General features: G+C 37.7%; 2 protein-coding genes across 2 annotated transcripts; both read right to left on the reverse strand.

Annotated features, from left to right (window-relative positions):
- Window positions 1–1,671: 1,671 nt before the first annotated feature.
- Window positions 1,672–10,609, reverse strand: LOC108713384 (thymic stromal cotransporter homolog). The gene is made up of 5 exons (XM_018256450.2): window positions 10,313–10,609; window positions 7,561–8,819; window positions 5,904–5,987; window positions 4,090–4,246; window positions 1,672–1,957 (listed from the first exon to the last, which is right to left on the reverse strand). The coding sequence occupies exons 2-5, from the start codon at window positions 8,621–8,623 to the stop codon at window positions 1,870–1,872; spliced, it is 1,392 nt and encodes a 463-aa protein (XP_018111939.1). The 5' UTR covers window positions 8,624–8,819; window positions 10,313–10,609; the 3' UTR covers window positions 1,672–1,869.
- An 836-nt stretch (window positions 10,610–11,445) lies between these two features.
- On the reverse strand, window positions 11,446–19,870 carry slc46a2.L (solute carrier family 46 member 2 L homeolog). Its single transcript, XM_018256453.2, has 5 exons — window positions 18,874–19,870; window positions 15,950–17,102; window positions 15,017–15,100; window positions 13,639–13,795; window positions 11,446–11,559 (listed from the first exon to the last, which is right to left on the reverse strand). The coding sequence occupies exons 2-5, from the start codon at window positions 17,019–17,021 to the stop codon at window positions 11,520–11,522; spliced, it is 1,353 nt and encodes a 450-aa protein (XP_018111942.1). The 5' UTR covers window positions 17,022–17,102; window positions 18,874–19,870; the 3' UTR covers window positions 11,446–11,519.
- Between the last annotated feature and the right edge of the window lie 536 nt (window positions 19,871–20,406).

Raw genomic sequence — 20,406 nt, forward strand, 5'->3', positions numbered from 1 at the left:
ATCAAGAAGGTAATAATGGACAATGCTGAAGCTATCAATGTCCATAACTGTCTGTTTGGAAGATGTTGCTTCCTAGTTGTATGTTTCTGATTATGGTAGAAAAGTATAGACTTGGGAGAGTTGAGTAGGGAAATACAGTATATGAGTGTATATTGTTTTCTAAACATACTAAGTCAGGAGTGTCTTCTAGTTTTCTAACCCACAGAGAAGATCCTGAAATGTAACATTTAGTACATGTATTTACACACAAGGGGTTCTAAAATGTCCTTCTGGCACAGGGCATGGGGGAAAGAAGGGTCTTACATTGCAAAGCTGATTGTAGGCTGTTAGAAATTAATTCCATTATCATATTGTTTCTTAGAATACTTGTGGTTTAAATACACGATTCCATACTTTAGATATAAGAATTTGAAGTAAAATTAATGTCATAGTCTGTATTCATACAACCCCCACCTCAATATTTTACACTGTAGTGATCATGATGTATGCTGATATGTGAAATGTATCAAGATTATATTTCAATATCACAATAGAGCATCATCACCACACTCTAAGATATTGTAGTCAGTGTGGTAGGAATACAGGATATATCATTCATTTTACTTTATTACTTATCATTTTTTTGGAATTATGAGGGAGTTTTAAGCTCAATAAAAAGTCTCCTGTTTCTGACCTCATTTAATTGCATTAGGATGTTGTAGATGTTTAGGGGGATATATCATCCTCAAAACAAGAGAATAATTTGACTGGGTTGTATATTTCATGCTTGAGTGAACTTAATACTTAGGCACTGTGGTGGCAGGACACCAGGAAAAAACTTGGTGGGCATCCAGCCCTTGCGGGCCCCGCAGGCCCAGACCCGCTTTTGGTGCTGCCCCCAAACCTCCCTCCCGGTCCCCGGTTGCGTGCAGGAAAAAATGTAGGTGCGAGGCCGCAGGGGTGTTGTGTCTGGTGTGGGGGTGGGGGACTGAGGTGCCTAATATGTCTTTGCCACTTGGGTGGGGGGTCCCCAGTCTGACCCTTCTTAGTCAGTTGAAATTTTCTTGCATTTAGTTGGATAATGTGCAATGAGGCCATACAAATGGAGAACCAGATTATGCCCCTGTGAGTAAGCTTCCTTTATTTACTGATAGGTACTTTTCTGTTCTTATACTGGGGAAGTAATACAATACTATAACTTGAAATATGACTTCACTCCATCTTGCAAATCTTTGTACTGATCAGTTGAATCAGATGAATTATACGGAAGAGTATTGGAGAGACAAGTTCCCTGTTATATTTACCACTTTCAATATGCATTGAAGGTAAGAAACTTTTCCTGCATTTATGGTTTAAAAATAAGTGGTAAGTGGTGGTCATAAAAAATGTATTACATTACCATGTTTATACTACATAACAGGTCCATCTACTTAATCTAAAATGCTATTTTCTAAAAATGTATTTAGAACATCTTTACTATTATATATATGCTGTTTTCTGCACATTGCACAGTGTCTTTGAGGCTGTAAAGGAACCGTATAATGTTATTTATATTTAAAACTGTTAAGTAAGATCTTCTTAAAATACTCTCTATCTTCAGGCTTGCTATACAAAATAGGGTGACCTAATATAGAAAATACAAAGACTAATAGATACTAAATGGTTAAAAATGAGGACACAACTGTAAGAATGTTCTGCTGGATGCTGTTTCCCATGATTTATTTATATTGATGATGTGTTATTTAATGTAGATTCACATCTAACCCATCTAAGTGCTAAAATAATAAAAATCAAATAGTCCAATGACAAAACAAAATGAAGAAGCAACAAGTTTATCTTAATATACAATAAAAATAACTGTAACAACTGATACAGCCTCTGAAGGAAAAATCATGTCTGGGCAGTTGTTTTGCTGGTCCTTTCATTACTGACATTCTCTTGTGTGGTACTTGTGTGACGTTGCTTGCAGACTGTTATACTGTTTGTGAGAGAAAAAAAAGGAACCATTTAGTGGGAAGTGTAAAGTCGCTGAACTGCAGCAGAGTCATGTGCAGATCACTAGCAATGCAGAAATGGCACATAACACAAAGCAAGAGGCTTATGTGATAACCTTGGTAAGTGTCCCTGAATCCAGAAATTCTGACAAAATAAACAACAGTTAGCTTTGAATCAAAATAATTTTTCATGGAATCCAGTCTACTTCCTTGCTTTGTTAATACACAATTATTTTTGTGTTGGAAAGTTCTAGCTGCTATGCACTCAACAAAATTTGTATAGGTTTGTTTACTTTTCGTAGATAAAGTTTCCTTTTTATATAAACTCAGACTTTTAATATCAGTGCAAGTTCATATATTTACAAAAACAGAGTTTTTTTAGTAATGATCATAAAATTGGTAATCCACCATACCCCATATGGTGGTCCCTAGCTGTTTACCTATGGTCATTTTTCATAGGCTAGCACTTCCCTGCATGGTCGATGGAAAGATTGTAATTGTTACATCTATGGCCACCGTTAGTCTGTTCAGCTGCAAGGCTGAAGATGGACATTTGAACCTTCCTTCAGCCTAGCCAATTCCATAGTGGCAGGACCAGGATTTACAAAGCTGAAGTCCCTGAAATCTGTCTTCCTTTCCAATCCCTCTGTGCCTACTTCTATGAATATTTAGATGTCTCCTGGTTAAGTGTGAGAGGGCTAGCACCCTAGCCTGGGGGGTGTCAACAAAATGCAAGGTTAGCCAAAACAAAAAATACAAGGGGATAGAAGGGAAAATAGATTAGATGCATACCAGAAACAAAACAGAAAGGAAGGGGTGAAAACAAAGCTGGAATGCGTAGGTGATAGTGGAAAGCAGAATAAAAAGAAATAAGATGTCAAATAGAGTAAACAGCCACACTGTAAATAAGTGCAGGCCATGAAACAGCCCCTCTGCTCATACTGTATCTGCATTCTTCTGTGTATACACCCAGAGCCACTGCATCATAACGTATGTCCTCGTGGTACCTCAACCCAATGTCTCTCACTATATCATGTGCTTGGGGTGTCAGAACTCATTCTGTGCTTGCAGTGCCAGTATCTTGTGCTTTTGTTGAAATGCAAACGCATCACAAATTATTCAGTGGTGGGGATGCTATGTTATTACCCATTACTATTAGTATGCACTGATCCAACCCAAACCCACCATTTCAGCCGCTTTCAGGGTTCACCCTGCAGCCCCAAGCTAGTGTTCAACTACAACACTCAGCCAAATGCATTTAGTGGGCTTTGTCTGAGTAAATTGAAGAAAAAATCTGGGAAAATGAAGCTACCCCTTGTTTGGTCCTTGCAATGTAGATAGATTATGCTTACTTACGGGGGTACTAACGGAAGGTCTTCATAAAACAGAAATAATAAAAAATCTTCTTTTACTCACCGAACAAAAATATTCAAGTCTGGAGTGTTAGTTATTAGGGACCTGACTGCCAGCACAATAGTTTGATTTATGACATGTCATGTATTTACTGGACATAAACAGACTTGCAAGACCAAAAAGTCCTGGCAAGGAAGGGGTTAAATAGTATACACCCAAACACAAAAATCACTCTCTGCCCATGGAACACACCATGAATATGAGTATTAGTAGTGATGAGCGAATTTTTTGGCCGGCCATAGATTTGCGGCGAAATTCAGCATTTCACCAACTGAGACAAAAATTTGCTGCAACAAAAAGAGTCACCATGAGGAAAAAATGCCCATTGACTTTAATGCATTTGAACAAAAAAGTTGCAGAGACAAAAAAAGTTGCCACAAGAAAAAACTGAAAAATTTTGTACAAAATTGTCATGCGTAAAAAAAATTGACGCCCACTGACTTCAATGCATTTCGCTAATTTTTTGCCGTTTCGCAAATTATTTTCACAGAGTCACTCAACGCTTTGTATTAGCACTGTGCATTAGCGCTCATTTCAGTGCTTGGTATAAAAGGGTATATTTTGTATTTCAAGTTGTTTGAGCTTGTATTTCGAAGTTTTTAATCCACCCAAGACTGCTTTTGCCGATATTACTTATGTGACTGTAAATGCCAAAGGTTTATGAGAGGAAATAAATAAAGGAAAGTACACACTTGTTACTCACATGACAGGGATGATGCTGAGAAATCCCAAGGCAGAGAATACAAAGAAGCAGAATCCACTGTACCAGTCCAGTGTAGCCTGATATAGTTTATTAAATCCAGCAGAAGAACTCACAGAAATCACTTCTATGGCCATCTGAAGCACCACGAAGACTTTGCCTGCAAAAGAGATGCATCTTGTTCATTCAGCAAACCTTCAACTTTACTCAGAAACCACACTTCTTCATTGTCCTTATTAAAGGGGATGTAAAGGCTAAAAAAAATAAAATCCCATTTTTACTTTCTTTAATAAAAAATAAATCTCCAATATACTTTAATTAACTAATACCTACTGTTTTTATAAGAAACCTGACTGAATGCAAAAAAATAAATCTCCAGTATACTTTAATTAAAAAATGTCTACTGTTTTTATAAGAAACCTGACTGTAGACAGTGAAATTCCCCCTTCGTTTTACTTGCTCTGACTGCTGTGGATAGGAAAATTCAGATGGTCCCTAACTGCTCTGCAGGAAAACAATCATACTTTCAAATAGCAGGTGGAGGCCTCCCCCACCTTACTTCCCAGTATTCAAGCAGCTTTGTTTGTTTCCCTGTAGAGCAGTCGACAACTGTGTAGAGATTTGTATTGGATTTTATTTTTGCCTTTACATCTCTTTTGATGTTTCCAACTCCAGTGGAAGGGACAGAGATCATGGAGCCAGATTTGAACAGATAAACTGGGATTTTTATTAAAGGATTCTTTTGCTGCAGCAACTGGTTCTGCAGAGTTGGAGAAAGTTTGTATTAAACAATACAAAAACTATAAAAGCCATTTTAGATTACATGACAAAATAGGACCCAGTGCAGTCTGTCTATTCTGATTATTAATTAGTTTTGTTGTATCAGCTTCAGATATTATTGTGCTGTTTTGATAATTTATGATGATCCCTAAGCTTAGCCTCCCAACAGAAGCCCAGACCACACTGAGCATGTGCATGGTCTTGGCCTTGGTCAAAGATATTTAACATAGTTACAAGATGGTGACCCCCTGTAACCAAATTTGAAAGCATAAATCATTTGTTTTATTAGGCTTCTGGTGCAGTAACTTCATGTTTATGTTTAGTATACAAAAAACAGCATTTCTAGTATTATTCTATTTTAGATTTTAGTTCCACTTTAAGTACTGAAGATCAAGTAATAACCCACTTAGATCTTCTCCTTTACACAATTTAATATATTGTAACTATAGGTAATAAAATGCTGAGCAATCCGATGAACCATCTTTAAGGAAATACATTATAATACACTGTAATTGAGATTATTTAAAAAAAAAAAAATCTTACCCACATCATACCAAGCACCTGATACAGTACAGGCTTCCAAACTTGTGCAGGAGTACTGTTGGTAAAAGCTTATATATGGGAATGCAAGCAACAACCCAGCTTTTCAAAGGAGTCATTTAATGGAAAGGCTGTGTGCAAAGTGCAAAAATGCAAAATACCACATTGTCACTGGTCTCAACTCTCTGTTTCAGAGCACTGAGGCCTGCAGCTGCCCCAATAAATACAGCCTTGCCTGCGTTCAGCAGCACTGTATGCATGAAGGGCAGTTTGTATGGGTTATTTTATTTTCCATGCCATGTAGAGCACCTCTATTACCCCAAGTATTCTATGAATGACCTCTAAGGCATATACTCTTGCAATTCTGCCTGGGGGTGGGATAATAAATGCCCCTCTTAGTCTGCCCAGCAAGATTGGGCAGCTACACCAACAAAAAGAGCGTCAACCTCGATACTGGGTCCTGGAGGTGACATGGATGTCAAATTGTTAAAACTTGCCATATGATGATCCCTTAACATGTTTGGAAATCATTGACCTGATTGTTGGTGTAGTGATCAGCGAGAACAGCATCACAGCCCGTGCTACAAAAAAAAATAAAATCTTAGATTAGATGTAGACCTAATATAATCAGCTCAGAGGTCAAAGTATGAAAATACATAGTTTAATAACATCAGATAAGTCTAAAAAAATGTTGGAAGTTTAAAATGTGATAAGGTAGGCTTTAGATAATGGAAGTAAATATACCATAGTATATGAAGAGGGGTAAAAGGTTGGAGAATGATTACACATGTGACCATCTGTGCCCCTACCTATCATATTTCTAGGAATTTGCCTTGTATGCCTATACTATGGCCAGTCTCCATTTCTATATGAGAACAATGAGAATAAATGGATGGATGGATAGAGGATAATATGTAAGGAGAAGTGTATTAGAGAATAAAGTGAATGAAGAAATTAGGGAAAAAAAATTTAAAGAGTGGGCCTGCAGTCAAGGTTTTTCTGGTGGGCCCCTGCCACTGCAGTCTGCCAATGATAGTAAAAGTGGGCTGGGGGGGGATTTTTAGCAGAGTAGATCAGTGCCAGCACACTTGCAAATTGTGAATGTGATTGCAGTTTTCCTAACTGATCAAATTTCAACTTGTGATCAAACTGTTGTTGTGTTAAATCCATTGCAGTCACATTAAAATGAATCATAATCTTGCAAAAAAAAAAAGTTTGTGCTAATCCTGCATTTATTGTGAGACTATCCTACCAATGCATGCAGCAAAAATAGGAAGTTCACTGATGTGGCTTTAGTTTTATCACGAGCCTAGCATGATCTGCAGCATTTCCGTAGAGATAAACATAAACTGAAAACTTTAAATGATAAATCATGTCTTGGTATAATTACAGTTGAAGGAACTGCTGGTAACACTGGTGAAAGTAGTAAGGATGACTATATACCTTTGAATTTACCTAAATATAGGGAAGCACCTACTGTGTTTTGGCATAGCTTTATGATATCTCTCTCCCTGACAGAATCTAGGAAATCTAGGGAATTGGACAATTGAATTAAGGCCCATTTTGCATGGACCTATTTCCAGCAACACTCGGTTATAGCTGTAGTCCTCAACCTTTTTTACCCGTGAGCCACATTCAAAAATAAAAAGAGTTGGGGAGCAACACAGACATGCAAAAAGTTTCTGGGGTGTCAAATAAGGGCTGTGATTGGCTATTTTGTGGCCCCTATGTGGACTGGCAGACTACAGGAGGCTCTATATAGCATTACACCTGGTTTTTATACAACCAAAACTTGTCTCCAAGCCTGGAATTCCAAACTAAGCACCTGCTTTGAGGCCACGGGGAGCAACATCCAAGGCATGGAGAACAACATGTTGTCGTGAGCTACTGGTTGGGGATCACTGACTGTAGCCTATAACCACCTGCCTATAAAACTATCGAACTAAAATGAATATAATAACTTTTGTAAATATTTCAATTAGTCAAATACTAAGAAGGGAAAAGAAAGAAGTGAAATGATATCCATTGTAGAGATTTACTAGAAACACTAATACAGTATCAGGCCTATGTGTTACCACATGCATTGAACTTTCTTATGATGTTATTGACAGGGCTTAAACAAAAACCATTTTATACAAGTGATTTTCCACTTACCAATGTAATATAGGTAAGTCCAGCGCACAAAAGCCATGATCAGAATCCCACAGCTGAACGAGATCATTCCTATAATGATCAAGCCCAGATCTCCAAAACATTTTGAGAAAATATAAACTCCAAAAAAACTGGTGATGTAGGTCATGTAAGCTACGGCATTGCCATATCCAACTTCAACTGGGCCCCAGCTTAATGGTTCTTTCAGCACAAAGACATTAATGACATCATCAGTTGCGGTTACAGCGATATTATATACAATGGCACTCACAAACATACATTTGATGACACATTTAGAAAATGACACATCAGTTGGGTTTTTGTGTGTGTTATCTGATGGCGTGTCACCTAACAATCTACTTTGCTCTGTATAGTCAGAGTTGATGGATTCATGTAGGGCTTCGGTGGAGTTGCCTTCCGCGTTCCACTCTTCAGCATCAGGCATTTTTAAAATAAATATACTATACAAGACACAAAATGCATAGCAGCCAGTGCTACAAGAGGCAAGGATAGTGCCTTGATGTTGATTAATATTTAGATGTACAAAGATATAGCCAGATACCAAACTCCCAGCAAAACCGGCCAATCCATACACAAGCTCAATGATAAAGAGTTTCAAAGACCGCTTGCTTTCTGAAGATCCCATCGATGTCCAAGCCGTTACCCCAGCCCAATAGGTGGTGAACCAGCCAGTTAAACCATTGAAAGCAGCCGAGCCAAAAATGACTTCAATGGGCCAATCCAATAAAATCACAAAGAGGAGAAACATCCTGGATATCAAGTAACCCATCAATGGCACACAGATAGTAACCTTTATACTTGTTTTCTCACTAATTTTAGCCAGGATATAAGCAGACAGCAAAGGTGTCAACCCCATGACCACGTTATAGATGATGTAGAAGTTGGAGATCGCTTTCTGAAGTTCATCATCGCTTGAGCTGTTAGAAGGTCTGATGGTTTGGTTATAGTAATTTTTGACTGTCATCAGGAGCCCAGTGTCATAAAAAGAGCTGGCAATTTGGACACCAGCCACTACTGGCTCAATCCAAGTCCTTAGCATGACCATTTCTCTATTTATAGGCAACGAAAATAAAACAGTCCTCTCTATATTGGTTTTTAGATATATTAATTCATTTTGGAAAAAAGGCCTTAAACACACAAAACATTACCCTGCAGATGAACTGTTTAACTGTGAATTTATAGTCACCATGCGAGATACTGGGAACTCAGAGAGGCTTCCTCTTTCTTGTGTGCACAGCTTCCTAGGAGAACACGAGTCCAGACGTTAAAATTTCAACATAATTATAGCTCACGGTCACATTTTATAGCAGAATACTGGTACTGTAAAATACTGTACTGTAAAATAATATGAATGTAATTAATAGATGACCTGTCCTCTTAACCTATTAGTACTGCAGATAATGGATAGCACACCAGATTTGAAAAACCAAAATTAATTTATTGCAAAAAAGAAGAAAAATATAAACAAAGAAAATACACAAAACATAATCAAAAATCAAAAATGAGCCCAACGCGTTTCGACCTTAAGGGTCTTCATCAGGGGCACAAAATAAACAAAAAGAACGAGTCTTACTGTCTGTGTTATTTTATAATCCATGCTGAGTACATGCGATGGTAATCCGGTGTCTGACGTCACTTCCGCCCCCCAGCTCTTAGGGGATAAAGCAGCATCACCTGGGTATCCTATTGGAACGCAAATGTGTTCCATTCTAGCGTCCATCCTGCCTCTATCGTTTTCTGGATACATAATAAGCGGTCACAGATGAAGATCAGGCTCCTGACATCACTTCCGCTTGTTTAAACCTACAGGAGCAGCCCAGGTGATGCTGCTTTACCCCCTAAGAGCTGGGGGGCGGAAGTGACGTCAGACGCCGGATTACCATTGCATGTACTCAGCATGGATTATAAAATGACACAAAGACTCGTTCTGCCTTTTTTATTTTTTGTTTATTTTGTGCCCCTGATGAAGACCCTTAAGGTCGAAACGCGTTGGGCTCATTTTTGATTATGTTTTGTGTATTTTCTTTGTTTATATTTTTCTTCTTTTTTGCAATAAATACATTTTGGTTTTTCAAATCGGGTGTGCTATCCATTATCTGCAGTAGTTGTATATCATTATGGAGACCCTTATGGGGAGTCACCTATGGATTAGCACCCTGTAATTCGATTTAAAAGGGTGTGCACCTTCTCCTTCTCCTTCTATTTTTGGTACTCTTAACCTATTAGGACGGATGGCTTTCATTAAAATGTTGATATTTCCATCCTCCCTTTTAAATCTTCCCATTCTATTCAAACACTCAGATGTAAGATTTTAGAGATTTCAATATCTCATCAATTTGTAGATATTTCATTGAATGGATTTCGGGAAGCGTAATCCACTTTAGATTCTGGTGAACATGTATCATATTTACATAAAAAATGGAAAGGAATCACAAATGCTGGCAGTTTGGTATCTGGCTATATCTAAATATTAATTAACATCAAGGCACTATCCTTGACTCTTGCAGCACTGGCTGCTATGCATTTTGTGTCTTGTATAGTATATTTATTTTAAAAATGCCTGATGCTGAAGAAAGAAACCGTGAAGGAAGCACAAATATGTTTCAATGACAAATGCTGCATAACAATGAACGTACATAATATGTGTTAGGGGCCCTTTAAGGATGTTTGCCAGAGCTTCCTGTCTAAATGCCACGTCTCAGTGTTTAAACAGGATCTACACCCTTTCACGTACCTTTTAGGGAAGTAGCATCTATGTTCTCGATACTCAGAGCAATGTCACCAATGGAAGATTTTGCATTCAACTATATTGCTGCTCAGATGAGCCAAAGTCAAAAGTGGCAAACTTTGTTCAGTTTTTTTCCTGGTTTTCGCCTATTTCAGCAATCCATAATAGTAAACAGAGGGACAAATCTACCCTCTAGTGGCAGTCATGTGGAAGGGAAACAAAGTGTCATTTTGTAATTCTAGCTAGAATTTAACTTTTCATTAACTTTTCTTCAACTGTTTATTTGTACATTACTGGGGTTATTTATTAAAGGTCAAGTTTGTGAGATTTGTGAGGTTTGTTCTACCTCAAATAAACTCAAATTTAAACAAACTCGAATGTTTGCTTAGTAATGAAAAAACTTGATTGAATTCAATCAGGGAAAAGACTCAAACACCTTGAATTTATCAACTTTATAGGCTAAAAAACCTCGAATACCACAAATTTATCTAGTTTTCGAGCGCAAACCAGTATAAAACAACCGAAAATCATGAAGGCAAAAAACATCTTCAAATGGTTAAAGGGACCTCTGCCATTGACTTTTACATGAATAAAACATATTTTAGCTGGATTATTTTCTGATTAGGGACATGATAAACCTTGAAAATTCTATAGTTTTTTTTTTTAGTGAAACTGAGCTTGAAAAACTCAAAATTTTCAAGAAAACACAACTTGACCTTTAATAAATAACCCCTACATGTATGTTAAACATGATTTTCCAAATTAATTTTAACATCGCATTTTCATCTTTTTTTGTATGTGTCCTTTTCACTAGTATACAGTTCCATGAGAAATCATATGTGCTTTTATTTTTGAATTTGTTTTCTACAATGTATCATTAACCACAAGTGCAGCTGAGAACACACATAGTTACCAAGGTTTATTATAAATTTCTTGGGACACTGAACTGATGTAACCCACAGCAATCAAACAGTTTTCTATTAACAGCAGGGCTGTCAATGTCAATGTGAGGTGATTACTAGATATAAAATACATTTATTTCACTTGTTATTCTAATATTGTTCCCCCCCCCGTGAGTCAAAACTTGTAGTCTAACAATAAATATCTTGAAATGAGGCAGAGAAATTTAAAAAAAACAGTATTAGTAAGTTTTTTATTTCATTTCAAGACAAAGAAGTGCAAAGGTTTCAGCAAATTCAGTTTATTGCACGGCTCATATTGGTGGTCTTGACCGACGCATATATGCTGCAATGCTAAGGAGAAGAGAAAAAGAAGTGGGTTAATATTTATACATTAGGGGGCAGATTCACTAAGGGTCGAATTTCGAAGTCAAAAATACTTCGAAATTCGACCCTCGAATTGAAATCCTTCGACTTCGAATATCGAAGTCGAAGGATTTAGCGCTAAACGTTCGTTCGATCGATCGAAGGATTTTTCGTTCGATCGAACGATTAAATCCTTCGAATCGAACGATTCGAAGGATTTTAATCCAACGATCGAAGGAAAATCCTTCGATCAAAAAAAGTTTAGCAAACCTATGGGGACCTTCTCCATAGGCTAACATTGACTTCGGTAGGTTTTATCTGCCGAAGTAGGGGGTCGAAGTTTTTTTTAAAGGGAAAGTACTTCGACTATCGAATGGTCGAATAGTCGAACGATTTTTCGTTCGAATCGAAGGTTGTAGTCGAAGGTCGAAGTAGCCCATTCGATGGTCGAAGTACCCAAAAAATACTTCGAAATTCGAAGTATTTTTCATTCGAATCCTTCACTCGAGCTTAGTGAATCGGCCCCTTAGTTATTCTATTAGCAGGGTGAATTGTGATGTACTGCATTTACTGCTTGCACACGTACAGGATCCATTATCAAAAACCTGTTATCCAGAAAGCTCTTACTTTCAAGAAGGCCATCTCCGGTAGAGTCAATTTTAAGCCAAAAATTCTTAAATTCTTTATATAAATTCTGTAATAATAAAGCAATAAGTTGTACTTGATCCTTAGCATTGATTATTCTTATAGGGTGCGGGTGAATTCCAATTCCTCTTCTTCAGAATTGGGTGAATACTGAACTGAATCCAAATATTCCTTGTGCCTAGAAATTGACTGCGCATGCCGCAAATTTTTCACATTTTGTAGGGTTCAGATTCAGGTTTTGGCCAGCCAAAATCTGAAACCTGCTGAAAAAGGCTTAAATTCGGCTAAATCACAAATCACATCCTGGATTTGGGGCATCCCTATATTTTCCTGATTATATATAGAGTAGTTTCTATCATTTCAAAACTTTTGCCCTACCTATTTATTAGTAGTTCTCAATTGTGTTACTAAAGTGGAACATAGAGCAAAAACCCGGTGCTAATATTCTTGGATAAAGACATTGGCACAAAGACTGCAAACATCTCTAAACAATCCCTTAAATCAGATTATCTTCACAGACGTATTTAGGTCACAATCTGACCTGAAGGAGACCATGTCAGTAAAATGCAGATAAGAGAAAATGTATAAAATAAGATGATAAAGCTTGTGATGCCTCCACAACTATGCTTACAACTGAATTGCCAATGCAGTGACAAATAATACTTACTTCTTACCTGTATTATCTTAATAAGATAATACAGGTATGGGACCTGTTTTTCAGAATGCTCGGGACCTGGGGTTTTCTGGATAATGGCTCTTTTCATAATCCGGATCTTCATACCTTATGTCTACTAGAAAATCATGTAAACATTAAATAACCCCAACAAGCTGGCCTTGCCTCCAATAAGAATTAATTATATCTTAGTTTGGATCAAGTATGAGGAACTGTTTTATTATTACAGGGAAAAAGGAAATCAATTTAAAACATTTGGATTATTTGGATAAAATGGAGTCTATGGGAGACAGCCATTCCGTAATTTGGAGCTTTCTGGATAACGTGTTTCCAGATAACGGATCCCAGAACTGTACAATAATATGAAGGATAATAAAATTGCAGCAATATTTATTATGGTATGAGTTGTAACGAGATTCTCCTGACATGAGTGTCATGACTGCCAATACATATAAAGCCAAAACAATACAATAAGGACCCACTGTAATCATAGAAAGGTGTACAAATGCAGATTTTGGGATGTAAAACACTTAAAATGGGAGAAAAGTTGGTGGAGAGGAGAAGACTCCTCTTTGGTCTTTGTCCCCTCAGTGAGGTCCAAACTTGCAAGCCTTCCAGAAGTATTTTTGCATTTTACATGCAATAGGCATTGAATTCTGTACTTCATTAATCGCTAAGTTTAAGATTGCAGCTTTTTAACAGACAATTTAGCACTATTCTGAGCTCCTGGATGTTGCCTGTATACTCACCTGATAGGAATGAGGCTGAGCAGAGCAATTATGCTTGCCAGGATAAAGCAGAATCCGCGGAACCAGTCAAGTGAGGCTTGGTAAAGCTTGGTAAATGCAATTAAAGTAATCACATGTGTGAGAGATAATGAAAGCTGCAGTACAACAAAGACTTTACCTGAAAATGAAAAAGGGAAAAAACGATCAGAAGAACTTGAGCTCATTTTCATGACCAGGTGAACTAACAAAAAAGCACTCATGTCTATACCTACTGATTCCCATCCCACCACCAAGACTTGGCATGACCTGATTATTTGACTGCAGAACAATGATTGCATCAAACAAAGATCTTAGGGAGGCCCAATAGGAGATGAACACATCATTATGCAGATGATGTGGTCATCATGGGATTTTATAACCAGCCCAAAATATATCAGGGTGACTTTTAGACAGATATTAGTTGGGCAGCTGTTGAGAAGACTCAGATTGCCAACTGCAAACTGCATGCAATATTGTCTTTTATATTCCTGGCTCAAAAGCCTCTACTGTGTGTCTGATCTGATTTTAGTCGGCCTGCCCTCAATGTCTTGATTTGCTGGAACACAGAATCCCATATCACATGCACAATTCTGGTGGGTCCATTAACACAGCCCATTTTTGGAATCTTGAAACAATCTCCACGTTCAGGGATGCGGTAGCTCCATGGTTCCTCAGCTTCAATAGGTGGACTTTCACACGAACCATCAGAAGCAAGGTTATATTCAATGGTGCTCAGAGCAACCATATCGAAGGCTAGACACAAGTACCTTTTAATGAATGGCTTCAATACATGTAACATTTGTGTCTATTTTATCTTGACACGTGACTACAATGCATGTTGAAGGATATATGAAATCTATTCATTTTGATGTGATTCCTACCTGACGATGACACTGAGGTCATTCAGTGTTGGGTGCAGGGTTGCTGTATAATGAATTCATTACAAGGCATTCTGGGACCCACAAATATATCAGTGGGAGTTTTCACATTGCCAGAGATGCCAGTATTGTTGGCATAATAGCTATGTTGCTAAAGAAACTTCAGAAAGCTTAAATTCCATTCCTATTTTTCTTTGCGCAGGCATTCTTTTCTGTTCAAATACCCTCAAATACTTTAGCATTAAACACAGATAAGGATGGCAAAACCCTCAAGGGAAATGTTATGATGGTGAGAGCACAAAGTACAAAAAAATATGCTCTTTCAGGTACATGAAATTGGATTTTTTTAAGTATTTGCTCTCTTATCTCTCTGTGTTATGTCACTTTCCTTAAGAATTAAGGAGGCAATAATACTACTAGAGCAAAAGGTCTATCCAGACAAGTGTTACATATTTAAATATTTGCATATGAAATTGACTCACCATAGGATGTTCCTCGCACTTGTTTGGATATTACAGATCTAATCGTTGGTAGAGGTATCAGTGAAAACATCATTACAGCTCGAGCTTTCAAATAAACATAAATAACATTATAAACAGAAATAGTTTAAACATAATAATGTATTTTAAATACCAAATATAGTCCCATTTTGAAGCGTCTGTTGTTTTGCAACCTCTGGTAGCTATGGGAAGCCCATGGGAGGATGCTGGTATTTGTTTAGATGGTTTTAACTTTCTTATTTCTAGATAAAGGTATGGTACCTGTTGTCCAGAATGATCAGAAGCAAAAGTAGAAAAAAGTTGCACTAAATGCGGTGTACCCGGAGGTACCTCCAAATTTTATGCGGAGTACAAAAAATCGAACGTTTCAGGGGCCGCCTGCCCCCTTCGTCAGTGATGTACACAAATGTGAAACCCAACCTGCAAGTCCTCAAATACCCACGTGACTCTACCTACAGAATAATCAGGACCTGGGGTTTTCTGGATAACAGATCTTTGCGTAATTTGCATCTTCATACCTTAAGTCTACTATAAAATCATGTAAACATGAAATAAACCCAATAGGCTGGTTCTGCTTTTAATAAGGCTCAATTATATATTAGTTTGGATCAAGTACAAGGTATTGTTTTATTATTATGGAGAAAAAAGAAATCTTTTAAAAAAATTTTGATTATTTAAAAAAAAAAAAAAAATAGTCTATTGAAGATGGCCTTTCCGTAATTCAGAGCTTTCTATTTCTTTAAAAGCAAATATACTATATGTAGAGCTCTGTTTAGCAAGTAATATGGAAGGATCTGCTATAGGTATACATTAGTATCGACTGGTGCTCCCCTGGCCCTTTTGACCAACCAAATATTTACTATGAGAACATGTATATGGTTATAGCAGATTTGCAATTACTTGTTTGTAACTTACCAATATAAAACAAGAAGGTCCATTGCACAAATCCCATGATGAATATACCAAGGCTGAAGGACAAAATGCCAATTCCAATCATGATGAAATCTGGTAAACATTTAGAGAAAAAATATACTCCCAAAAAGCTTGTGACAAATATGAGGTAGCCAGCAGCGTTAGCATAACCAACTTCTACTGCACCCCAGTTTAGGGGTTTATTAATGATAAAGAAGGGAAGCACGTCCACAGCACCACTTACTGCAGCATTATACAAGATGCCACTGAAGAAGAGGAGGAAAAGGAAAAGCTTCGAAAAATAAGTCATGGTTGCACTGTTTTCTACTACTGCTGATGCTTCAGTTGGATCTTTCATGAGCAATGTGGAAGTTTCTGTTGGTACATTGGGGCTAATTTGTGTTTCACTGTTTAGTCTCTGCCTAGAGTATTCTGGTCCAGTTCCTTCAATTTTAGGGATTTTAAAAATAAATAGACAATACAATAGAGAGAAGGCATAAAAGCAAAGACTGAGGATTACCAGGACAGAACCTTTCTGATTTGCAATTTCAAAATTCTTAAATATATGGCCAGATACCAAACTGCCTACAAAACCAGCGGCTCCATAGACCAGTTCAATGATAATAAATCGAACTGATCGTTTGCTCTCAGAAGAGCCCAGGGATGCAATTGCCAGAACTCCAGCCCAGTACGTGGTAAAAAAGCCAGTCAAACCATTCAGAGCAGCAGAGCCATACATGACCTCTATGGGCCAATTAAATAGAATGACAAAGAGAAGAAACATCCGTGATACAAAGTAGCCAAGTAGTGGCACACATATTGGGACCTTTCTGTTCTTCTTATCACCAATGTTGGACAGAACGTAGGCAGAAAGAAATGGGGTCAGTGACAAGATCAGATTGTGGATCAGGTAAAAGTTTGAAATGGCATTCTGCAGTTGATCATCACTGGTGCTGTTAGAAGATAAAGATGATTGGTTGTAGTGTGTCTTCACCACTAAAAGAAGTCCTGTGTCATAAAATGAGCTGGCCATCTGGGCACCAACCACCACTGGTTCGATCCAGGTCCTCGCCATGACCTTCTATATATACGTTTGTATGCTTATTCTTTAAATCCACATGCAATGAACTGGGTTCATCCAACTTGAAAATATAAACTATAAAACCAAACACAAAAGTACATTTTTATTAAATGTTCATGAAAGCAAAAGTAACTATAATCGGGCACTTTAAGATATTATTTATTGAATATGTACCACTGCTTGTGTTTTTCAATATTGCTATGTCTGCTTCTCTATATCTTCAGTGCATGTCACCAATCCACTTTCCTTGACAATCACAGGATTCAAAACTCAAAAGCAAGAGCAATGTGAACATTTCATTGGTTTTACTTTGCTCTTTTTAAATCCTGCTAAATTGGTGATATACTTTATCTGATCTTTGTCTTTATTTTAGACATGTACATAGTGATGTGAACTGACCTACAGTACGTATAATGTACTTATATAATGTTCTTCTGGCAGGATTATGGGTTTTTTTCAGATAATTTTTAGGATTAGCTCCTGGAACTTTCCTTACTGCTTGTTCTTCTGTCTTTGTCTTTATCTTCGTTGTCTTCTCTGGACACCAGGCTGTCACTTTTGGCAAATGCTGCACAGGGTTATCAGTTTGAAAAGGTGACTTTTCAGCTTGATAAAAATGCATTGCCACCTTTATTGAACGTCAACTAGTTGCCCAATACAATAATTATCATGGGCTTAGAGGCACTAAATGATGGTAAAATGGGCCACCAAATGATGGGAACATGTTGAGTTTGCTTTCAACAAACTCCCAGATGATGTCCCTTTGTGTTAACACATGGCTTTAGTAATATGCAATATCTGCTAAGGGTCAGGGCACATGCTCAGATTTGGGAAGATTAGTGCCCGGCGACAAATCTCCTCTTCTTCAGGGCGACTAATCTCCCCGAACTGCCTCACGAGGAAACTTCGGGCGACTTCGGAAAACAAACAATACGAGTGCCATCCCGCCGGCGATTTACATTCTAGCCGGCAGTTCGGGGAGTTTAGTCGCCCTGAAGAAGAGGAGATTTGTCGCCGGGCGACTAATCTCTCGAATCTGAGCGTGTGCTCTGACCCTAACAGGTAAGGTAAGGAATCACAACAACACTGTTAGTACTCTCCTTACTTATCAATAATGTAACAAGTGCCTTAAACTAAAACATATGATAGAATTACACATTCCATGTTCCTTTCCCTAAGTCGTCTTTAAGGCATTGGTTGGAACTGTCAGTTAAGGAAAGTGTTAATAACTGTTGTGTTGTTCCCTTTTGAGCTGAGGGTGCATTACTGGAATCCAGTTCAATCCAGTGTTTTCATAAAGTAGTCACACAGGCACTTCTACATTGTTTTTTATATTGTTTCAACAGTTAGGACAAGCAGTTCGCAATAGAAACAGTAGTACAGATACTGCTTTTGATAGCAATTACACTTGCAAATAACTTGAAAATACATTTTTAATGAATGTAAATTGGAAGCTGCATGGCATGAAATCTTTTTTCATCATGTAAAGTGTTATTTTTATATATTATATATATTATTCGGGTAGAGTTGTCAGTTAGGGGCAGGGAATAAACTTAGGAAGACAACTATTCATTATCCACCTTACATTTCATTCCACTGTACTGAGAATATATTGTACACATGAAGCTGTACCTTAGCCAGTAGAATATTGTTGTGGGGGGGGGGGGGGTATCCATGCCCATACTGTCTTTCCCAGAAAGAAATGGGTGTATACAATGAACATGCAGATTGCGTAAAAAAATATATACAAGAGGTATAAAGGGCCCAGTTATACACAGCTGGAAAGGCAAATTGCAGGAATACAAAACTAATAACATTATGAATAGGACTCATTTTACCTACTGACCTGGCTTGTTTCAGAGTAATTGCTGAAACATATTTAGAACATAGATCATTTACAGCACCGTAGACCAGGAAACAGATATTCTCCACTCCATTACAGCCCAGACCCAAAAGAAAAGTTCTCATACAGGCAGGCAGTGCAGAAAGTGTAATGTAACTGACAAAGGGAAAAGTTTGTGTTGAAATTAGTGTTCATTTCCTTATTTTTGCCCAGAGAACAGCACATACCTCTGTGGAGGCGGGGCAGCATTGTTGTAGGATATATTACAGCATTTTCTACGTACAGTACAGCTGCAATGGGAAAGGCAAAATTACTGGGAACTAGCTCATATAAGAAAGCTGCAGAGGGGAAGCCTCAGCTGTTCTCTGCATGTAGCAAATCACTTCTCATACGGCAATACTTGCAAGAACAGACAATAGTCTCTACTCTAAGGGTTAACTTTATCGAAATATGAGTTTACAGCTTAGTAAATAAAAACTCACCCACATTCTATTCTTTCCTATGGGATTTATAGAACCATAACTTTCACACATTGATTCAATTCTAAAAATCCCCTAGGAATGAATAGAATGAATAGAACTTGGGTGAATTTTTATGTATTAAGCTCTAAACTCACCTTTTGATAAATCTGCCCCTAAATGGCTGAAAATAACGATACTGGACATTTCCTATAGAGAACTGGAGCTTGCGTTGCTCACTTTGTGCAGAAAACTTTGCTGTACTCAAAAGACAGCGGGGCAAATTCACTAAAGGGCGAATTTTCGCCTGCAAAGACTCCACCACACTTCGCACCACTTCGTCAGACGCAAATTCGCTACTACTACGCTAATTCACTAAAATACTAAGTTGCATCTCTGCAGCTGAACGTTGGTGAAGTTTTGCTAGTGTTACTTCATCAGCGCGAGCATCTTATAGGGAACTTTCTCTAGAGTTCATTTCTGCCTAGCAAAACTTCGTTAGTACGCTTACGCTTAGGTCAATTTGAATAGGGCAAGTACATATAAGTCATATATATGTCTTTATTATAGATGGTGCAAATGCTTGAAGTGGCCACTTGTTACAAATTTCCAAGGAAGAAAAATAAAGACTTTTAATGCCCTAGACATGAGCCCACCCTAAAACAAATGTGGCATGCCCATCAAATGGTTGAAAAAAAATTGTTAACACAAAAATCTTTAATAGTTACAACTTTTGAAGGCAACCCGTTTTAAAATATGAAAAAACGCCAGCGTTTTTTTAGAACTATTATGACTTTTCGGCACGATATGATGTCACTGACATAAGATTGAGGAGGATGTAATTTCATATTATCATTTTGTCTGGTCTAAGGTGGCTAAGGAAACTCTGGCGAAAGAGGTAACTTAGTTACCTTAGTGAATTTGCAGAGTAAAAATGGTTAAAATTGTGTGAAACTGCGCTAGCGACGGTCTCTTTCACTTGTGAATTGTCCTCTACGCCTGTTAGTAAATTGGCACTGTGCCTAGGGATTGGATTTGTGGTGATCTTTCACTAGTGACGACCACTTCACCCTTTAGT

Source organism: Xenopus laevis, chromosome 1L (assembly GCF_017654675.1).
Source record: "Xenopus laevis strain J_2021 chromosome 1L, Xenopus_laevis_v10.1, whole genome shotgun sequence".
NCBI classification, from domain to species: domain Eukaryota; kingdom Metazoa; phylum Chordata; class Amphibia; order Anura; family Pipidae; genus Xenopus; species Xenopus laevis.